At 41.4% G+C, this 20,826-nt stretch overlaps 1 protein-coding gene across 1 annotated transcript; it reads right to left on the reverse strand.

Moving 5' to 3' along the window:
* Positions 1 to 13,472: 13,472 nt before the first annotated feature.
* Magea4 (MAGE family member A4) lies at positions 13,473 to 14,381 on the reverse strand. Its single transcript, XM_013354468.1, has one exon. The coding sequence runs from the start codon at positions 14,379 to 14,381 to the stop codon at positions 13,473 to 13,475; it is 909 nt and encodes a 302-aa protein (XP_013209922.1).
* Between the last annotated feature and the right edge of the window lie 6,445 nt (positions 14,382 to 20,826).

Raw genomic sequence — 20,826 nt, forward strand, 5'->3', positions numbered from 1 at the left:
TTTGGGACATTTCATTTTTATTTGCCTCTAGGGTATTAAAATATACTGCAATCAAACTGGCTATTTGTGCCTTAATAGTATGCTGAATTTTATGAACTTTCAAAGAATTGATACCTATATATCACATAATATGAAGTATTTCCAACCTTGTTCAGTTATAATTTGTTCCATTTCATACATTTTAAATAAAAAATGGAGATTAAAACTGACTGAATTTCTTTCATGGCCCACTTGCTGAAAAGACATAAATTATGAATAGTACAATTCCATTTATCCTGTAATACAGAACATGCCAGTGAAAGTCAACTGGACTAATCATGATCAAATATGGTGAATGTAGCAACTGCATAATTTTGTTTGACAACAGTTAAATGTTGTCATGCATGTTTCTAGCATTCTTTGAACAGAACTTTTCCAAAATTATCATTTGTAGAAAATAATTATTAGAGCTGTGTTTTAGTCTCTGAGATTTTTCTTTTATTCTTCTCTCATAAATTACATCCTGAATAGTTTCACCTCCCTCCACTTCTTCCAGTCCCTCTACCACCTCCCTCTCCCCCAAACCCACTCTTCCTCCATTTTCTGTAGGTCAGGTTCTAATTGGTCTTAATAATAAAAACCCAGAGTCAGATTAGGGGCTGAAAACTGAAAGATCCGAGAAGCAGAGAAGCCAGCCACTAGTTCTTACCTCTACAAAATCCTCAGACATAATTGGGTATCCTGTCTCTACATATCCTCAGACTAAATACCTGTCTCCTCCCACTTTATATTACTCTGCCCAGCCATATCACTTCCCATCTTTACCTCCTCAGTGCTGGGATTAAAGGTGTGAGCCACTACCTCTTTGCTCTGTTTCTCTTTTAGACTGATTCAATCTAATGTAGGGTGGCTTTGAACTCGCAGAGATCCATCTGCCTCTGTCTTCTTGAATGTTGGAATTAAAGGTGTGTGCCACCACTGCCTGGCCTCTATGGCTAACTAGTGACTTAGCTCTGCACTCTGGTCTTCAGGCAAGCTTTTTTTGTTAGATTGCAAACAAAATATCAGCACAATTTCCCTTTAAAAAAGTGCAGGCCTCACAGGCATAACCAACAAAGATGGTATAACAAGATACAATAAGACAAATCACAAACCCTCATATCAAGCCTGGATGAGGCAGTCCAACATGAGGAAAAGGGTCCTAAGTGCAGGCAAAAGATTCAGAATCCCCACTCTTACCGTTGGGAGTTCCTTCCCTCAAAAACACCATGATACACAACCAAAGGCTGGGATTATATGCTTGCACTAGCATGACTGGTTTAAAGCAGATATTTTTAAGTCCTACATTATCCAGCACCTTTGAAGATATGGGAAAGCTGGCAGAAAATGCCCACCTTTTTCAGTCAATGGCAGTTTTTCGTATCACACTCTGCTATTTTACCCATCCTAGGGGAGGCTGAAAATTGTTTCCTTCAGATGATTCTTTACCTGTGAGTTTCACTGTGTTCCATATGACCCTTCTTCCTTAAACACCTGAGTGGGTGCATTAGTCACACTGACAGGCACTAATTTCCCATGGGGAGGGCTCCAGACAGGACCCAAAGAAAGCATGATGAAGTATTATTTCTTTCCAATTTGGAGCTGACATGTCAACAAAGGAATAATTTCTTACCAAAAAGGTAAGGTCTTTAGGAATTGAGATTCACTAGATGGTTGCTGCACATCTCTCACTTGAAGGGGCATTAGGGCCTGATCATGTAAACAGGCATATCCATCTGCCAAGGTGATACTCAGTAAAACCCTATTGCAACTATCCAAATTCCCAGTCCAAGTCTGCTTCCTACTACAGAGATACAGAATGAGTTGGCTTCGGGTACAGGTGACCAGGTATATAAAATCACAGCCTAGACCAGGTTTATAAAAGTACATCTCTGACCAGGGTCAGGGTCCATAGCTTTCCAGGGATAAGGGTGAGTTCTAGAAGAGGCAGGAGACTTCTGCATGGAGCAGCAATATTCAGTGTCTCAGGGAGGGCAGGGTATCTTTTCTAGTTTCCAGAGGAAATAGCAAGGAGGTCAGACAAAAGGACAGAGTGCAGAATTGGAAGTACAGGCACAGGAGTGTGAACAAGGGATACTCTATCCCTTAACAATGACTTTCATCTATGGACAGTGTGCCTTGATCAGGAAGGATACATGTCATCTACTTTTTATCTTGAAAATCTTAAATATTGCTAAAAGGATGAAGTTGAGAAGAATTAGGTGGTGGTGTTTTCACTCTAGCAAATTTGAGTACATTTTGCAAAGTTTCTAGTGTCTGTCTTCCTTAGGTGTCAGACTCTTTCCCACCCCGAAGTACTGAGAGTAAAGACTTGTATCCCAGAGGCTGAGGTATAATAGTATTCATCCCTTAGCAGAAACGCAGTTAGTTTGAGGTTACTTATACAGGACTACTAGAAGCTTAGTAGTGACCCTCAGCTCCTGTCCAGAAACTTCCTGGTGACTTCTGGTGGGCTGCAGACCCAGGGGAATGGAATCTCATGCTCTGAGATACCCGAGTAGTGTGAGGTGACACAGCACCCTTCTGCACACAGTATGCTGAGGGCATGGAAATGCTGTTTCTGTTCATGAAAAGGCAAGGCTGACCCAAGGGTATGGAAGTCAAATGATGTGAAATAATTTACATTGGTATGGATTTTAAGGTCAATTTTGTTATATGTATATGTATTTCTGATCTTGATTAAGGTATTGTGATTGTGTAGTTCATTTAAAAATGTACTGTATAATTAAAAATTATAGGTTGTTAATGGATAATCATCAATAATAGTAAAGCTTGTAGTTATGTTACTTAGATTTTCTAGATATATTTCAGATAGGCATTCTTCATATCTCTCAAAGGCTGCAGAATATGGCATTTAAAATATTTTAATAACTTAGGACTTTTCATGACAATGAGACATGTCTGCTCCTGGAGACACCAATCTACTTTGAGAGGAAGATGGGCGTCGAAGAGGATCCTTATGGAGTTTGATAGCCATTTGGGCAAGAAACTGCTCTTGCCTGGACTGTTGCATAAACTGGACACAAAGAACCCGCAGAGAGAGGACTACTAAACTTGCCTAAAGATGAGATGATCTTTCAGGGTTCCTGACTCATGAAAGAGTCTGCGAGACATTCTGCAGGATACAACAGAAAGTGACTAAACTGTCTTTGAAATTTCCTGCTTGATAAAAATGTCTGATGGATACTATGGGCCTAAAGGCTGAAGATGGATGCCCCAACAGTACAAAAGAACTTTGGGTGACTGTCCAGGCAGCGAGATGTCTCTGTCATTTCTAAAGTTTTCTTATTCCTTGTTTACTTAGGTAATATTATATCCTTCTGGATTCTTTGATGGAGTTAAAGAATAAATAGATAGTTATAGTTTTCCTTAGTTATGATAAAAGATAAAATACATATAAATATTATAACTGTAATTCTTGCTGGATAACTGTTTTGTTATATGTAATTTTGCTATGTTAAAGTTAAAGCCTTCCTTTTTTTGTTTAAACAGAAAAAGGGGAAGTGATGTGGGAGTGTCATATATCAATCTGTTGATTTCATTGGTTAAGCAATAAAGAAACTGCTTGGCCCTCATAGGTTAAAACATAGGTGGGAGGAGTAAACAGAACAGAAGGCTGGGAGAAAGAAGCTGAATCGGAGAGTCACCATGATTCTCCCACTACAGACAGACACAGGTTAAGATCTTCTCTGGTAAGCCACCTCGTGGGCTACAGTAGATTATTAAAAATGGGTTAAGAGGCTAAAACTAATGGGCCAGGCAGTGTTTAAAAGAATACAGTTTCCGTGTAATTATTTCGGGGTATATGTGGGCGGCCGGGTGCCGGGGACGAAGCCCCGCCACTCATATTACAACAGTCAAGGTCGTGAGAAAAGTGCCCAAGGTCAAATAACATAGCACACAGACTCCAGGCTCAATTTTGAGATGTTTATTTACCACCACAAGATCTGTTTTTTGTTTAGTAAGAGCTAAAATTGTTTCATTTCTGGAAAAATGCTGTTTTTCTTCAGTCTTTGGTGGACCATGAGTTCATGAACTAGGTGAAGGTGGTGACTCATGTAAGTGACACTACCTGGCTTCTCAGGGCCTGCCTGCCTGTCTTGTCTGTCTGTCTTGTCTGCCTGCCTGCCTGCCTGCCTGCCTGTCGACATTTAAGGGGCAACCTGGAGGTAATGTCAAAGTCCATTACTTTCACAGTTCAGTAAACAACATCCATGCCTGAGGTGTGCAGATAGGAAGATGTTCTCATCACAAAAAGTGGGAGACAAAGAACAACTTTGTACTTTACAATTGTTTTCCTGTTCTCTCCAGAGTCAAGCACAGAATCCTCTGGGCGAATCTTTCTGAACCCATTCCTGTAGAGCTGACGAATAAAACTCTTAAATCTTTTCACTACAAAAACCTTCCTTGTGCCTCTGAAGTTAAAGATCTCTCTTTGAAACAGGTCTACCTCAATCACAATGCTCTTTCCATCATCACCCCAGTTCACAGACTGGAAGGCATCGTTCTGCACTATGGTCCACAGCATCCTAACAAAGGGCAGACTGAGGAGGTTGGTGTTATCTTCCTCATTTACTGCGTGTTGGCTTTTGTCTTCAGGTTCGAGGCTCTCTTGGATGGCTTGACCTTGTATTCTGACTTGGTCACCTTGCCTTACCAAACTTTTTATTGAATGCCCCCATGACTCAGATAAAGAATTGGATGGGGTCTCTCTTCATGGCTCTTACCCAACAGGCACAATCCTCACCCATACTCTGACTTGCCAGCACGAGTATTCTTGATTGCTGATCACTAGACAACCCCCAAGATAGTCCAAACTGCCTTTGCTTCCACTAGGGATGCTTCAAAAAATAGTGGCTACTAAGTTCTAGTGTTTGTTGGAAGACAACTGCTGGGGAATAATCATTTGTACACTGTGAAGATGTGTCACTATGGTTGGTTTAATAAAAAGCTGAATTGTCACTAGCTAGATAGGGTTTCTGGGTAGAGAGGATGCTGGGAAGAAGGGAGAGATGCAAGGAGACACAGACTGAGCAAGATGGGCAGTATGGAGATAGAAAGTAAATAAATAGGAATGGGTTAATCCAAGTTATATGAGATAGTTAATAATAAGCCTGAGCTAACAGGCCAAAAAGTTTTTAATTAAAAAAGAATGTGATTGTTTCCATAGTATGGATGTTCACAAGTATAACAATGCATGAATAGTTCCACTTGATCCTCAGTGGTAATGTTACTCTATAAACAGAGACTGTGAATTTGTTTCACAGCCACCAAACCTGAATAATCATGCAGAAATTATATTAATTACAACACGGTTTGACCAACAGTTCAGGCATATTCCTAGCAAGCTCTTACATCTTAAATTAACCCATTTCTATTAATCAATGTATTGCCATGAGGCTGTGGCCTACAGGTAACATTCCAGCATCCTTCTCCTTGGGCAGCTACATGGCATCTGCCTGACTCTATCTCTGCTTGGACTTCATGCCTTGCTATATTCTGCCCTGACATAGGCCAAAGCAGCTTTTCTATTAAGCAATGGTAATAAAGCATAATCACAGCATACAGAGGGGAATCCCACATCATTACTCCAAACCCTATTATGTGACTAATTGGCCACCTCCTCAGCTGTGCTTTGAATTGATACATGGAGTCCTGCTTGCATCTCAATGTCAGTCTCTTGTAGATAATAAGAGAAATGCCAGTGGTTTTCATTTCTTCCGGACAGAATTCATTTTTATGGCCCAAGGCATGCTGATTTTTTATGCCTGGTTTTCAAAGGCTCTATTATAATCAAAGCTCCTACTTGTTTAGGAAGATGTGACTAAAGCAATAGAAACCTGACAGTCATTAGTGTGCGTTTGCTGATTAGATGAGTCATGGGGTTAGGAGGCTTCAAGGGATTCTTAAGATGCTCTTCTCCTTCTCTACGTAAATAACTGACTAGAGTAGGACTCTTTGGTAGAGTACCTGTCTGTATATAGCCCTTCAGTGCTGTGGCTTTTTGTGTGTCCAAAGCTCTGGGTGACACTCTTCATTGGGGCTAATCCATGCTGTAAACGACATGCCTCAGGGGTATGCCTGTTCCTTGGTTGGTCAGGGTACTGCCCCAGATTGTAGCTCTATGTCATCTATGGTTCTGTGTAACCTCAATAAATTCATTGGTTCAAATGGTTGGGCAGGTGGAGTTGTTCCTTTGGTTTATCAGTGTCTTCTGTTTCTGTGGTAAAAAAAAATTCTTCTCATCTTTTTGAGAAAAAAACCCAGGTGACACAAGGGAAAAATCAGTGATTGCCAGAATAAAAGATGAGTTGAAGGCATGGCCAGTATCTCTTCAGTGGTATGGAATGGCATGTCTCCTAGTTATATTAATAGTTGTTTGGCCTCTGCTATAGATTATAAATTGTGCAATTGACTTTGAGATATCTGCTAAAGTTTGGAGTTATTTAAGAAAGAATTACAATAGGAAATGCACACAAGGAAGAAATCCTCCTTGTTTATATCGGATACATCAAAAAATGCATAAAGGAGACTGATATGGAAGTTACCAACGTTTCTGACATTTAAAGTGAGGAATATAAGGGGAAATAAACAAAAAAGTCCTTTAGATGAACCAAATGCATATATGGTAAGATTTACATGAAACCACAATTCCTAAGGTACACAAACAGACAAACCTGTACTTCTGAGCTTCTGGAAGGCTTTGAAGCCAGAATAATAGTTCACTAGAGGCATGAATGAAAAGGAAAAGAAACCGATGCTCATTTCATGCCTACTTTAGAAGAAGTAACTCTCATTTGTCATCTATTGCTGAGATGAAATATCATGACAAAAAGCAAATTGGGAAGAAAGAATGTATTTGGCTTACACTTCCACAATGCTGTTCATCACTGAAGGAAGTCAAGGCAGGAACTCACACAGGGCAGGAATCTGGAAGCAGGAGCTGATACAGAGGCCTTGGAGGCATGCTACTTATTGGCTTGCCTCTCGTGACTTGTTTCAGCCTGCTTTCTTATAGAAGCTAGGTCCTCCAGTTCAGGGATAGAATCACACACTGTAGGCTGGGCCCTCCACCATCAATTACTAATTAAGAAAATACTAGCTCAGGGATGGAACCACCCACAATGAGCTGGGCCCTCTCCCATCAAACATTAATTAAGAAAATGCCCTACAGTCTTGCTTGGAGGCATTTTCTTCGTTGAGGTTCCCTCCTCTCAGACGACTGTAGCTCGTATCAAGTTGACATAAAACTATCCAGCATAGCATGGTTTCTCAATCATCATTGTATCAGTTGCAATCTCTCCTTCAAAGTCTTTTGATAAATCACAAATCTGTCCAGAGAGACAAAGTCCTCTTTTAGCCAACATAAACATTTCCCCACTATCAGGATATAGATCTGGAACCAGCAAATTATCTACCAAGTCAGGGTGCATTCCTGACACACTGGGAAGATAGACTGTGTGGTCTCCTGAGTTTTTAAAACTCAGCCTAGTATAAGCATCTCTGACTCTGACATACTCAGGGCATTATGGTAGTCTGTTGGGAGGGAAACTTCTGCAGGGAACAGCAATACTCAGTGTTGCATGGAAGGCAGGACATCTTTTCTAGTTTCCAGAGGCACCAGTAAGGTCAGACAAGAGAAAAAATCAGCAGAGATGAATGGGCAGGCACAAGAGACATGACCAGGGAAAGGGACAGTAATGAAGGTAATTGTTTGGACTTTGACAGAAAAGTCCACATCTAGACACTCAGCTATCCAGAACCCAGCCACAGACAATCCCCAAATTATTTTTAACCTTGTGCAGTAAATAATAATAATTTATTATTTTAATAGTATATTTTGAAAAACATTAAATATATAATACATTTAGTTTTTTATTTTTCCACTCAAAAATTTACACTTCCTCCCCTACTCCCATTCCTCTCCCACTCCCGCACTTCCCCTCCTCTCCACCCCCCTCCTTAAGAGAAGACAGGGTACTTAAGGAGGGAAGTCCAAGGCCCTCCCCTCTCCATCCAAGCCTAGGAAGGTATGCATCCAAATAGACTAAAGTCCCAAAAAGCCGGTACATGCAGTAGAAACAGGTCCCAGTGCCATTATCAATAGCTCAAATCAAAGACCCGGATATTAACCCACAAACCTATGAACACCTGATTTTCGACAAAGGAGCTAAAATTATACAATGGAAGAAAGAAAGCATCTTCAACAAATGGTCCTGGCATTACTGGATGTTCACATGTAGAAGAATGAAAACAAATCCATATCTATCACCATGCACAAAACTCAAGTCCAAATGGATTAAAGACCTCAATATAAATCTAACCACACTGAACCTGATAGAAGAGAAAATAGGAAGTAGACTGCAACAGATGGGCACAGGAGACCACCCACTATGTATAACCCCAGTAGCACAGACAACAAGAGCAACATTGAATAAATGGGACCTCCTGAAACTGAGAAGCTTCTGTAAAGCAAAGGACACTGTCATTAAGACAAAAAGGCATCCTACTGAATGGGAGAAGATCTTCACCAACCCCGCATCAGACAAAGATCTGATCTCCAAAATATATAAATAACTCAAGAAACTAGACATTAAAATTCTAATTAACCCAATTAAAAATGGGGTACTGAACTAAACAGAGAATTCTCAACAGAAAAAGTTCAAATGGCTAAAAGACACTTAAGTTCATGCTCAACCTCCTTAGTGATCAGGGAAATGCAAATCAAGACAACTTTGAGATACCATCTTACACCTGTCAGAATAGCTAAAATCAAAAACACCAATGATAGCCTATGTTGGAGAGGATGTGGAGTAAATTTAGTTTTTATATTGTTTGCTGCACACTTAATCAATATGTAAGCCACAGCTTAGCATAGTCCTGGAAACTTGGAGAAAGATTTCAATGTTTGAATCTTACTCCAAAATTTATCTGCAATTTATGTATATTAACATTTTTAATTGAAAATAGATTCTTCTTTCATACAATACATCACAACCACAGCTTCTCCTCCCTCCACTAATCCATCCTCCACAGATTCACTCCCCTCTGTTAAGTCTTCAGAAAAGATTAGGCTTCCAAGAAACAGCAGCCGAACATGACAAAACAAGATATAATAAGACAAGTCAAAAGCCCTCATATAAAGGCTGGAAAATAAAACCCAATAGGAGGGAAAAAAGTTCCAAGAGCAGGCAAAAGAGTCAGAGACACATCAACTTCTACTGTTAGCAGTATCAGAAAACGCCATGCTAACAACTAGAAAATATACTTGGGAGACCTGGTGTAGACCAAATCAGGCTCCATGCTGGCCACTTCAATCTCTGTGAGCTCATATGACCCCTGCTTAGTTGATTTAGTGGGTCACATTCTCCAGGTGTCCTTCATTCCCTCTTACTCCTAGAAACTTGCTTCCCCTCTTTCATGGGTTCCCTGATCTCTGAGGGGAGGGACCTGATAGAGAACTCCAATTTAAACTCTCTCTCCACATAACATCTGGATGTGTATTTCTAACCCACTCTCATCTGTTGCTGAAGGATGCATCTTTAATGACAATTGGACAAGACACTGATCTATGAGTATAACAGAATATCATTAAGAATCATTTCACTATTTTTTTTTTGCCAGTCATGTTTGGTTCTACCTTAGGTCTCTGTGTTATCTAGTTTCTGGTTTCTGGTCATCCAGGCAGTGTAGGGCATGGGTCCTTCCTATCAGGGTGTGGGCCTCAAGTTATACCAAACATTGGCTGGCCACTCCAAGTTCTACACCACCATTGCTGCAGCATATTTTGCAGACAGGACAGAGGGTTTTGTGACTGGGTTGATATCTAGGTTTCTCTTTCCATAATCTGCACAGTACCTTCCTGCACCAAGGAGACTAGAACATAGGAATGAAAACTCCATGCAGGTACCAGCTTGACCATTCTATGTTCAATGAGTTGTATGGATGTCCTCAGCAACGGGGGCCCACTGTCAGTTTTCAGAGTATGACCCTAGCACCAGCCTGGGACCCCTGCTCCTGGCCAACAAAAAACTCAACCAAATTCAACCCAGTCCTACTGTTGAAGGAGGCCCCTTGTTGGTTCCTGGCTGATTAGCCCCAACATAATCACATAGAAACTATATTATCCAAAACACTGCTTGGCCCATTAGCTCTAGTTTTTTATTGACTAGCTCTTACATATTAATTTAACCCATTTCTAGTAATCTGTGTATTGCCACTTGGCTGTGGCTTACCGACTAAAGTTCCATCTAGCTCTGGTGAGGTTACATGGATTCTCTCTAATTCCTCCTTCTTTCTCCCAGCATTCAGTTTAGTTTTCCCCCACCTCTATTTCCTGTACAGGCCCAAGACAGTTTCTTTATTAACCAATGGTATTCACAGCATACAGAAAGGAATACCACATCAGTCCTACCACTGGAAGGAAGCCTTGCCAGTCCACAAAATGGCAAGTTCAGGCTCCACATCCTCCATTATTAGGAGTCCTATCGCTAGAGTCACCTCATAGATTACAGGATGTTTCCACTGCACTAGGTTTCCAGAGTACACCGATGATGTGGGAGTCCTCTCTGTGTGCTGTGATTATCATTAATGAATAAAGAAACTGCCTTGGACTGTTGATAGGACAGAACTATGTAGGTGGGAAAGATGGAACTGAATGCTGGGAGGAAGAACAGAGGAGTCAGGGAGAAGCCATGGAGCTACTGCCACCAGAGATAGACGTGCTGAGACTTGGCTGGTAGGCCACAACCTTGTGGTGATGCACAGATTACTTGCTAAACTAAATGTAAAAGTTAGCCAATTAGAAACTAGAGCTAATGGGCCAAACAGTACTTTAATGAATATGATTTCTGTGTGATTATTTTGGTTCTGGGCAGCCAGGGCAAACAATCAACCTGCTGCTACAAATTGGCATCCACGTGGCCACCAAATCCACGCAAAACCTGAGAGGGCAAGAAAAGGAAATCTAGACAAAAAAATTACAGAGTTTAACACAGCTTCTTGCTGTTTGCTGGTGGCTTGCCACTGCTCCTTTGAGAGAGATTTTCCTGATTCAGTCATAGTAGGAAAAAAAGCCACAGCTGTTTTAAAATGCCGGCTTTCTGGACTATGCTGCCAGCATGACCTCTGGCACTTATAGGAGACAGAGCATTTGGATGGGTTTTTTGAGCAGACTGCTGCAGCTTGCTTGATGGCAACTTGTGCAGAATGAGCAAGCACTGCCATATATATCATAGTAATTGTGCAGTTTAAGTTTTAGACTGGGCTAGCAAGTAAGAAGTACTGTATATACCATGACAACTTAAGTTTTAAGAAGCACTTAGCTTTTAAGAAGCACTTCTGGTCAGAAAATAATTACAGATATGCAATAAAGACAAATTCAGATGGGTCATAGTGTTGGATAAATGTACGTAGGCTTGGAAGAGAGAAGAAAAAGAGTATAGAGAGTCAAAATAAAGTTAGTGCTTTAAAAAAGGGTCAAGTCTTTAAGGAGATACAGATAGTCATAGATTAAAGGGAGTAAAGAAAAATAAACCACATAAAGATGGAAAATTCAGAGAGTCTGGATAATGTATATTATTGTATTTTCTTTGAATTTTTTTACTGTGAAGGAGCTAAGTACAGAGAGACATTTCATTGTATGGGCTGCTAAGCTAAACCAGCATGTATATTATAAAGGTATCTTGACTTCAGAATTTGGATCTGAAGGATATGTTGCTTTACAAAAGAGGTTTTTCTTTTGTTTTCACAGATGAGAATCTGTGGATTGCTTCCAGACCAATATAATTTGATAGACCATGTCCCACTGAAAGGTTTCTGAGAACACCCTCAAAAATTACTTTGCCCAACTGCTGACTGAGATGAACCTAGAACACAGGATATACCACAAAAGACCTGATTAAGAGCACCCCCAGTCAGCAGGAAACAGTATGTAAAAAACCACTCCCATATTCCCAAATATTGTTTATAAATGGTTTTTTACATTTAAGGGAGTATGATGTAGATATAAATAATTTGAATTGGTATGTATCTTGATTATTGATACAAATTTAAGGTCAATTTTGTTATATGCATATGTATTTCTGATCTTGATTAAGGTATTGTGTTTGTGTAGTTCATTTAAAAATGTATGGTATATAGGTTATTTATGGATAATCATCAATAATAGTCAAGATTGTAGTCATGTCAGTTAGGTTTTCTAGATATATAGATATATTTCAGTTAGTTAGGTATTCTTCAAATCTTTCAGAGACCTTCAGAATATGGCATTTAAAATGTTTAAGAACTTAAGACTTTTCACTACAGTGAGAAACATCTGCTCCTGGAAGCACCAACCTACTTCAAAAGGATGATGGGCATTGAAGAGTCTCCTTATGGAGTTGGTTTGGCATTTGGGGAAGAAACTGCTCTTGCCTGGACTGCTTCACTGGACATGCAGAACCTGCAGAGAAATGACTGCTAAACTTGCCTAAAAGTGAGATGATCCTTCAGGGTTACTGCTTCATGAAAGAGTCTGCAAGACATTCTGCAGGATACAGAAGAAAGTGACTGGCAAACTGCAAATAAAGGCAGACCTGTCTTTGAAATTTCCTGTTTCTTGGAAAAGTCTGCTGGATACAATGGGCCTGTAGGCCAAAGGGGCAGAACTTTGGGTGACTGTCCTGGCAGTGTGATGTCTCTGTCATTTCTAGAGTTTTGGAAGTTGCTTGCAATGCACTTCCTGTTTACTTAGGTAATATATCTTTCTGGAGTCTTTGATGGGGTTGAAGAATTTATAATTATAGTTATAGTTTTCCCTAGTTATGATAAAAGATAAAGTACATAACTGTGGTTCTGTTTTGTTATATGTAGTTTTGCCATGTCCCACTGCTAACATAGGACTTTACAAATAAAAGGTACTCAGTGAAAGGTTCTGGGTAAGAAATTCAATCTACCTTTTTTTTAGTTTAATTAGTTGAACAGAATGAGAGACTAAATATTGTAAGACAATCAAAAATTAATTTTATTTTTGTTGTTCAAGTTAATGCCAAGTTTTCCCCCCAATTTCCCAAGAAATTCCAATTTCAATGTTACAGTATCTTGTGACATATAAATGAAGACAGAAGTCATTCTCATTTGTTTTCAAAACAATAAAATTCTTGAAACCCAGATCAACAACAACACATGCATTACTCATGACATTTGTGAACTGGAAACTTAGAACTAATGAATCTGTACTAAGAGTATTAACATTTTGGAATACCAAGAATTCTACAGACACCCAAACAAAATAGCAAGAGTAGAATGTTCACACTTTCCTCCCACCAGCTCCAGAATGAGGGCACAGTACTTGGATTATAGATTCTTTCTGACCTGATATGGGTTGGAAACTGCCAGTGTACTAGAATGTGTGCCGGTCAGATCAGTAGTGTCATCTGCTGGATGATTCCGGCCTAGGCCCTGTCTAGCTCATCTTTCAAAGCCTCTGCATATGGTTCATGGTAGGATCTTGGATCACTCTTGGTGATACTGGCAAAAAACTCCAAGACTTTCATCTTCGTGGTTTCTGCAAAGGCCCTTGGGCCCCACAGGAACACATACCTGGGAGGATAACTGTCAGGCAACTGCCTGTACTCCAGGTACCCTTCCCGCACAAAATCCTCAGTGATAAGCTTTCTGGGGTTTTCATAAAGGAAAGGATCCTTTTCATCACACAACCCTATCTTAGTCAGCATTCTCCAGATCACCTTCTCACTGACACAATTTCCCTTCAAGAAAATGATACCCAGTACAACTATTAGGAGGCCTGTCTTGGGCTTACCCTGGACATCACTCAACATCCCATCATAGGTGATCCCCAAGGCAGTAACAAGGATATAGCATTGGTCAAAGGGGTCCACTTCTATCATGTCAATGCCAAAGACCAGCCTTAAGCAATTGTAAGCCTTACTAAAGATCACAGGGTAGTACTCCTCATACTCTCTAACGATACTTTCCAAAATTTCTGCCTTAGTAGTGAATTCCTTCATCTCATACTTGAAAAGCAGAAAGTATACCAGGTCAAACATCTTTATATTTAGTGCATTGCGCAACAACTCAGGGTCTTCTAGCTCATCTACTTGGTTGCCAGAAGCCTCATCAGATGAACCCTCGGGAATGGCACCCATGACCATAGAAGGAGAGTAGGCTCTCTGAGGACTCTGGGGAAGACTCAGTATTCCACTACTATACACATCCTTTGAGATGCTGATGGATTCCTCTCCCTGTGGCATAGCCACAATCACCTGGGCATTGTCTACCTCCCTTTGTGTCTGAGGACTGTCTGGGTGGTTGCAGTGATGGATGTTATGGGAATCATCCATCATGACTTTCCTTGGTAACAGCAGGCAGGATAGTGTTCCAGTCACAAAAATGGGGATTCACAGACCTGGTCAGGAGAAGGAGAGGAGAGGGAGATGGTGAGTGGGCACTGTAGGCAGCTCTCAAATAGTCCTGTTGTTTTATTTCTCTTGAGTGGTACTATAGGGCCACAAGAACTCTTAGCAGTCCTAGAACTCCAAGAGCCTGAAAGAGAAAGAGAGCCAGCTATTTGGGGTGCAGACAGGTCACAGAGAATGAACCCCTGTGGCTACTATCATAATATTTGGCACCAGGAAATGTGAAATGTCTATATTTTGGGCATTTGGAATCCTTGATATATACTTTTAGTATGTACCTCCCCCTAACTTCTGAGGCTGCATAATCTTGATCTTGTATAGGAGTTGAAGACACTGTCTAAAACAAATACTTTCATCTCCTGTCCCTTAAAACTACTTTGAGAGATGGTGACAACTTTCTATAGTTGCAAACTGCTAGTTTGAAACTGAGTTTCCATTCTTCAAAGGAAGGGTGAGCCGGACTATGGAAAATAACCCTACTTAATGTAAATAGTACCATCTATGCTTACTCTGGGCCCTCAGTTCTCACCTGCCAAGGGCTGGACACCACCCTTCTGCTGGCCTGGAGCAAATTCTTAGGTTTTCACCTCTCTGAAACAGAATAAAAAGGATTAAGAGCTCTTCTTATCTGGCTACACCTGTTCAGGTTAAATTGTAAGAGGTGGCCTAATTCAATGAGATCCATGTATCCTGGGATGGGGAACCTCCTCAACACTTACCTTTATAAATAACAAGGACCAAACTGCTTTCTTTGATGATCTGAGGCTACTTTCTTTAAGCCCAGAGCTTATTTCTGTGAGGCAGAAGGAGGAGGACATGAGGTGAGAGAATTCATCCATGGTTCCTGGGTTTTCTCACAGTTGACAGGAGGGCAGGTAAGGATGGGTCTCATGTGTTTGGGTGGCAGGAATACTTTAGTTCTCACCTTGAGTCCTGACACCCCTGAGAGCCTCTCTGATTATTCCAGTCAAACTCCCTTTTACCAGATCTTTCAGTTCCCTGAGACCAATGACCTACAAACAAGATAGGGTGATTATACCAATAGCCCTACCCAGGATTGTGGAGGTCAGGTATGTAAGGAGTGTTTTTAGGACCCATGTTTGTACTGTGGACAGGGGTTTCCTTCTCTCATCCATTGGGGGTCCTTACTGGGACCTTACAAAATCACAGAACCCCTGTTTCTAACTAAGGTCACCCACTCTGGCCAGGTTTCTCACCTCCTTGATATCTAAGCAGGTGTCACATCCCTTCACATCTTCATGGGTTGTCTGTGGATGTTCACATGACCTGGGCTCATCTCTGCTGAGACTGGGCTTCCCTAAGTCCACCTGATGTTCATTCATCTGACTTGTTCTTCCTGACATCTTCTCTCATGTCCAGATGAAACAAGACCTCATTTCTCCAAAGACTCCTACCTTCCTACCCAAGGCAGAAGCAAGCATGCCACTTAGTGTCTGAGTGTTGGCCTCAGAACATAACCAGGCTATACAACCCCTTCCTTATGTGCTGTGGGCATAAGTCCACAAGAAGTCCATATCTAGGATCTGTCTGAGGATCTGTCTGATCTTGGTACTTCTCCTTCTTCTCACCACAAGTTTTTCCCTCTGCTGACCTGACATCACTCCTAGGACTAAAGTTGTCAACTCCAAGAAAAATCTCACCCCAAATCATGAAACATGAAGGAAAGGCAGCACTCACACAGCAGGGCTCTCCAGGCAACATTGAAAGGAATGGCTAGGTATCATGAAGTCATTTTTTGTGGGAGGACTGTGCCTCTTCAAACCTTTAGTTCTCACCATGGTAACTCACCTAGATTGCTGATAAGTGCTGGACACCTTCTCTGGTGACCTTTATGTAGCTCCCTCTGTTGCTCTGATGATACCTTTAACTGGACAGGCTCACCTTCCTGCAGAGGATACAGAAGTGATAAATGAAGAATATCTGTATACCAGTGGGTGGAGGTTCACAAGGCTGACAAAAGCAGGGCCAACAGAAATTGTAAGGCTGGATTATATGTAGTCTATCTGGGCTATACTGTCCTCACTGAACCCTTGGATTTTACCTTAACTGCTAATGTATCCAAACACCTCTTTCATTCATGGACTCAGGAAAAAGGCTCTGACCTTAGATCTGAGATCAAAGTAGGCCACGCCCCTGATTAGTAGAGCCACATGTAGTACAGGGCTACTTACAGATACACGGTTGAATTATCTAGTGTGGCATCTCTTTAGTTTATCCTCAGGGTCTCACCATATCACTTCATGGAGCCTGGACCCTCTCTACTCCAACTGCCTCAGGAAAATTATCCAAATCAGACTCCTCTTGGAGGACAGAGGTACATTCCTATCAGTGCCTGTCCCTCATTTGGTGCAAATGGTCAACAGAGGAGCACTGATTTGGGGTTCCTTAGCCTAGGTACAAAGTCTTACCTTGATTCCAAGAATACCTAGAAAGGGTATAGAAAGCACAGTCATCATTTAAAAATATTTTATTAACTCTTGGATAATTTGATACATTACATTTTAATTATATTCAGACCCTCCCCCCAATCCTAGTATATCCACCAAACGTTGTACTCTCATACTCTTCAGCCCATGGAGCCCAACTGATAATGGCTATACATTCTTGAGTGCATGAGTATCCACTGAAGCATGATCAACTTAGTAGAGACTGCACCCTTATAGAAAACCAACTCTTTCCCGGTGACTATCAATTACCAGCATCTCCTCAGCTAGAGGTGGAACTATAGCCCATACTTTATGCTGCGATTTTGTTTGACTCAGAGGTCAGTCCTCTTTACTAGGCTCCATTCATTTGACTGGAACGAAAAAAAAGGGGGTAAACATGGAGTATTTGGGATGCCTCCATATAGAGTAGGGCTTCAGAAGTCAAACCATAGCTTTCTCCCTGACCTCCAACAAGGCCGAGCTGGTCCTCTCTAGTCAAACGGGTGCAAATGGGTTGCCTGGAGGGTGTCTATATGGAATATGGCACCTGAATGAAATTCACCAGCAACTCACACTTGGGTCAAAAAGCAACCAAGTCCCCCCTCCTCACGCATCCTCTGAAAATGGCATCTGTACAATATCCATAAGCAGGAAGTGGGGCTGGGCAAAGGGTCAATTCCTACAAGAGCCCGCCTTTTGGTGCCTACTTGACAACAGAGGTGAAGCTGATGCTGGAACCGCCTCATTCATCCCTCATGCCCTTCAGGCCCCTCAGAAAGTGCTGTGAGCCCCTCAATGTCCTGATACCAAGGAAGATGGCTCGGAGCCCCACTATGTCCCCGGATCTAGGAAGACCAGCCTGCCTGGGTCCCTTCCAGAGCCTCACAAAATGGCCCAGCCTGACGGTCTCCCTCCCGGGAACCTCACAAAATGGCTCCAAGCCCCTCAGCCCCGGATAGAAGGAGCCCGCTTTAGCCCTCACCCTTCCACCTTCTAGGCCCTTAGGAAAATGGCTCCAAAGCCTCATATCCTGATGCCGGAGGCGCCTCGTCCATCCCTCACACCCTTCATGGCCCTCAGAAAATACCTGTGAGACCCTCAATGCCCTGATACCTGGAGTGCGATGTGGCCGACACCCTTCTGGCCCCCAAGGAAGATGGCTCCGAGCCCTTCCAGGTCCCCAGATGTAGGAAGACGAGCCTGGCTGGGTCCTTCTGGAGCCTCACAAAATGGCTCGGAGCCCCACTAGGTCCCCTGATGTAGGAAGCCCAGCCTGATGGTCTCTCCACCCGGGAACCTCACGAAATGGCTCCAAGCCCCCCAGGCCCCGAATGGAAGGAGCCCAGCCTGATATGGAAGTTTGTGGAGGTTTCTCCACAAGTTGCACTGAGGTGTCCTTTAAAGGCAAGGAATTTTACAAAATGGAGCTGAACCAGTTATTTTCTTTCTGAAGAGTTTTCTGTCTATCATTAATTGGTATTTCATATTGGCTTAATTTTGTAAAAAAGTAGGTTTTTAATTGAAATAGAATTATTTCATTCACCTTCGCTTTCTTTCCTGCAATACTTCCTATGTCCCTTAAAAGAAATATTGAAAACATCTTTGTCTTTCATTATTACACACACATACGTGCACAATACTCACAGATACACACATAAGTGTGTGTGCACGTGAGTGTGTGTGTGTGTGTGTGTGTGTGTGTATGCAACCTGCTGAGTCTGTTTTCATTGTTTGTGTGTATGTGGTTTCAGGGCTGACCACTCTGCACTCAACAACCAATAAGGGGCCTCATCACTGAGAGAGGCTAGCAGTCAATAGTTGCCTGTACTTCTTTGTTTAGTGGTGGGACCCTGTGATAACGCCATGCTTCCATGATAACAGTTCGAAGTCCACAGATGTGAGTATACAGAATGGAGTGACCACAGAAAGCTGGAAAATATAAAGAGATGGTAGATAGGGTGACCTTGGAAGAAGAATAGCAGATGATATGAAGTGGAAAATCAAACAAATAAGAGTCAATTTCAACTAGAGAGAAGGGAGGGAGATCAGTACAAATGGAGAAGGGAAGGACTAAGGACAAATAACACCAAGATTTTTTAAATAAAGCCTCAAGGAAACACACTATCTTAGGTTTGTTTAACATAATACATATATATATATATGTATATATACATATGCAAACATATATATCTCCCATTTATATATACACCCAGTACCAGACAGGAGAAGCCTCCTTTAGAAGGGTTGGTCAGGGTAGTCCAAGTGACTCCCCAAAATTTATTTGTCTTTCAGTAGTTGAGGATGGGCCCATATTGAAGACACCGCACACTTAGGACACACACTCAGATGATTCAAACAGAATCTAACATGAAAACCTCATTCTTACAGTCTAGCTTCCATAGTTCTGGAAAATGCAAGCTGCCAAGGAAGGGAAAAAATAAACATCCCTAGCCAGCTGTAATACCTATGAACCATGACAATTGCCACCAAGACAACATATGCATAAATATGCAATAAGTGGTACTCACATGGGGGCAACCAACATCTGTATAGTTGGATTTAAAGCCTACTCAACAAGAGAGATATTATGCCTTGATGGGTGAAGCTTTGTTAACCAATCATATTTTTTAAATTTTTTTACTTTTAATTGATTTTTATTGATCTCTACATTTTTCTCTGCTCCAATAATCTTTAAGAGGTGGAACTTAGTTAAGGCATGGCTTCCTGGAGCCCAGAAGAAAACTGGGGCACAGACCAGGTGCTCGCTCTCTGTGTGGTACTCCCGCGACACAGCTGAGCTTGGACTTTTCATTCCTGTTTCGTGAGTTTTCCCCTTATAATAATAAAATACAATTGTTTTATTCTTTAACTAGCCTGGTTATTTCCCATATCAAGCTAATTTCTACAATGCCTAGTACTGGAACCTATCCAGCTTCCCGGGGCTAGTGAGACTATGGACCTTAGAACGAATCTATTCTTGGTACTTTGATACACTATCAGGACTCCTTATTATATTCTAAACCTTATCCTTATACCCACAGATAAGTGCAACTACAAACCCTCATAAGCCAGAGACCTCTGATATAAAACAAAATAAATAAAATGATACCTAATGCTATTCTTATATATTCATATATTGGTACCTAGCCCGATTGTCATCAGGGAGGCTTCCACTGGCACCTGATGGGAGTAGATGCAGAAGCTCACAGTTGAACACTAGGCTGAAAGAGAGAACCAAAATTGGAGCTCTCCAATGGGTCCCTCCCCTTAGAGCTTGGGGGAATCCTGCTAAAGATGGGGAGGAAGAAGAGACAGAAATCTTTAATAAATAAATAAATGGAAAAAAAGAATTGTAGGAATCAGAGGAGCTGAGGACACCATGAGAACACAGCCCACAGACATCAATTAAGTAGGGATCAGGGGCTCACAAGGACTGAAGTGTGTTGTGGAATAGTACTTTAACTATGTAAAGATGTGTTATATTCGTTCATTTTGTGGAATATTACTTTAACTATGCAAAGGTGTGTTGCATTTCTCTATCTTGAATTTGTTTAACTAGGCAAAAATGTGTTACATTTGTTTAAGCTGCATTTGTTTAATTATATAAAGATGTGTTACTGCCTTACCCTGTCTGCCTAAGGCACCTGAATGATCTAGTAAAAAGCTGAATGGCCAATGGCTAGGCAGTAGAGGGATAGGCAGGGCTGGCAGGCAGAGATAATAGGTAGAAGAGAAAATAAGAAGAGAGAACGAGGGAGAAAAAGAGGGAGATGCACTGGGTCAATCAGTCAGGCAGCTGCCAGACAGACAGACATGAAGTGGGATATACAGGATGAAAGAAAGACAAAAGGACCCCAGACAAAACACAGATAGATTGAAACAGGTTAAAATAAGTTATAAGAGTTAGTGGGACAAACATAGGA

Source organism: Microtus ochrogaster, unplaced genomic scaffold, assembly GCF_000317375.1.
Source record: "Microtus ochrogaster isolate Prairie Vole_2 unplaced genomic scaffold, MicOch1.0 UNK45, whole genome shotgun sequence".
NCBI classification, from domain to species: Eukaryota; Metazoa; Chordata; class Mammalia; order Rodentia; family Cricetidae; genus Microtus; species Microtus ochrogaster.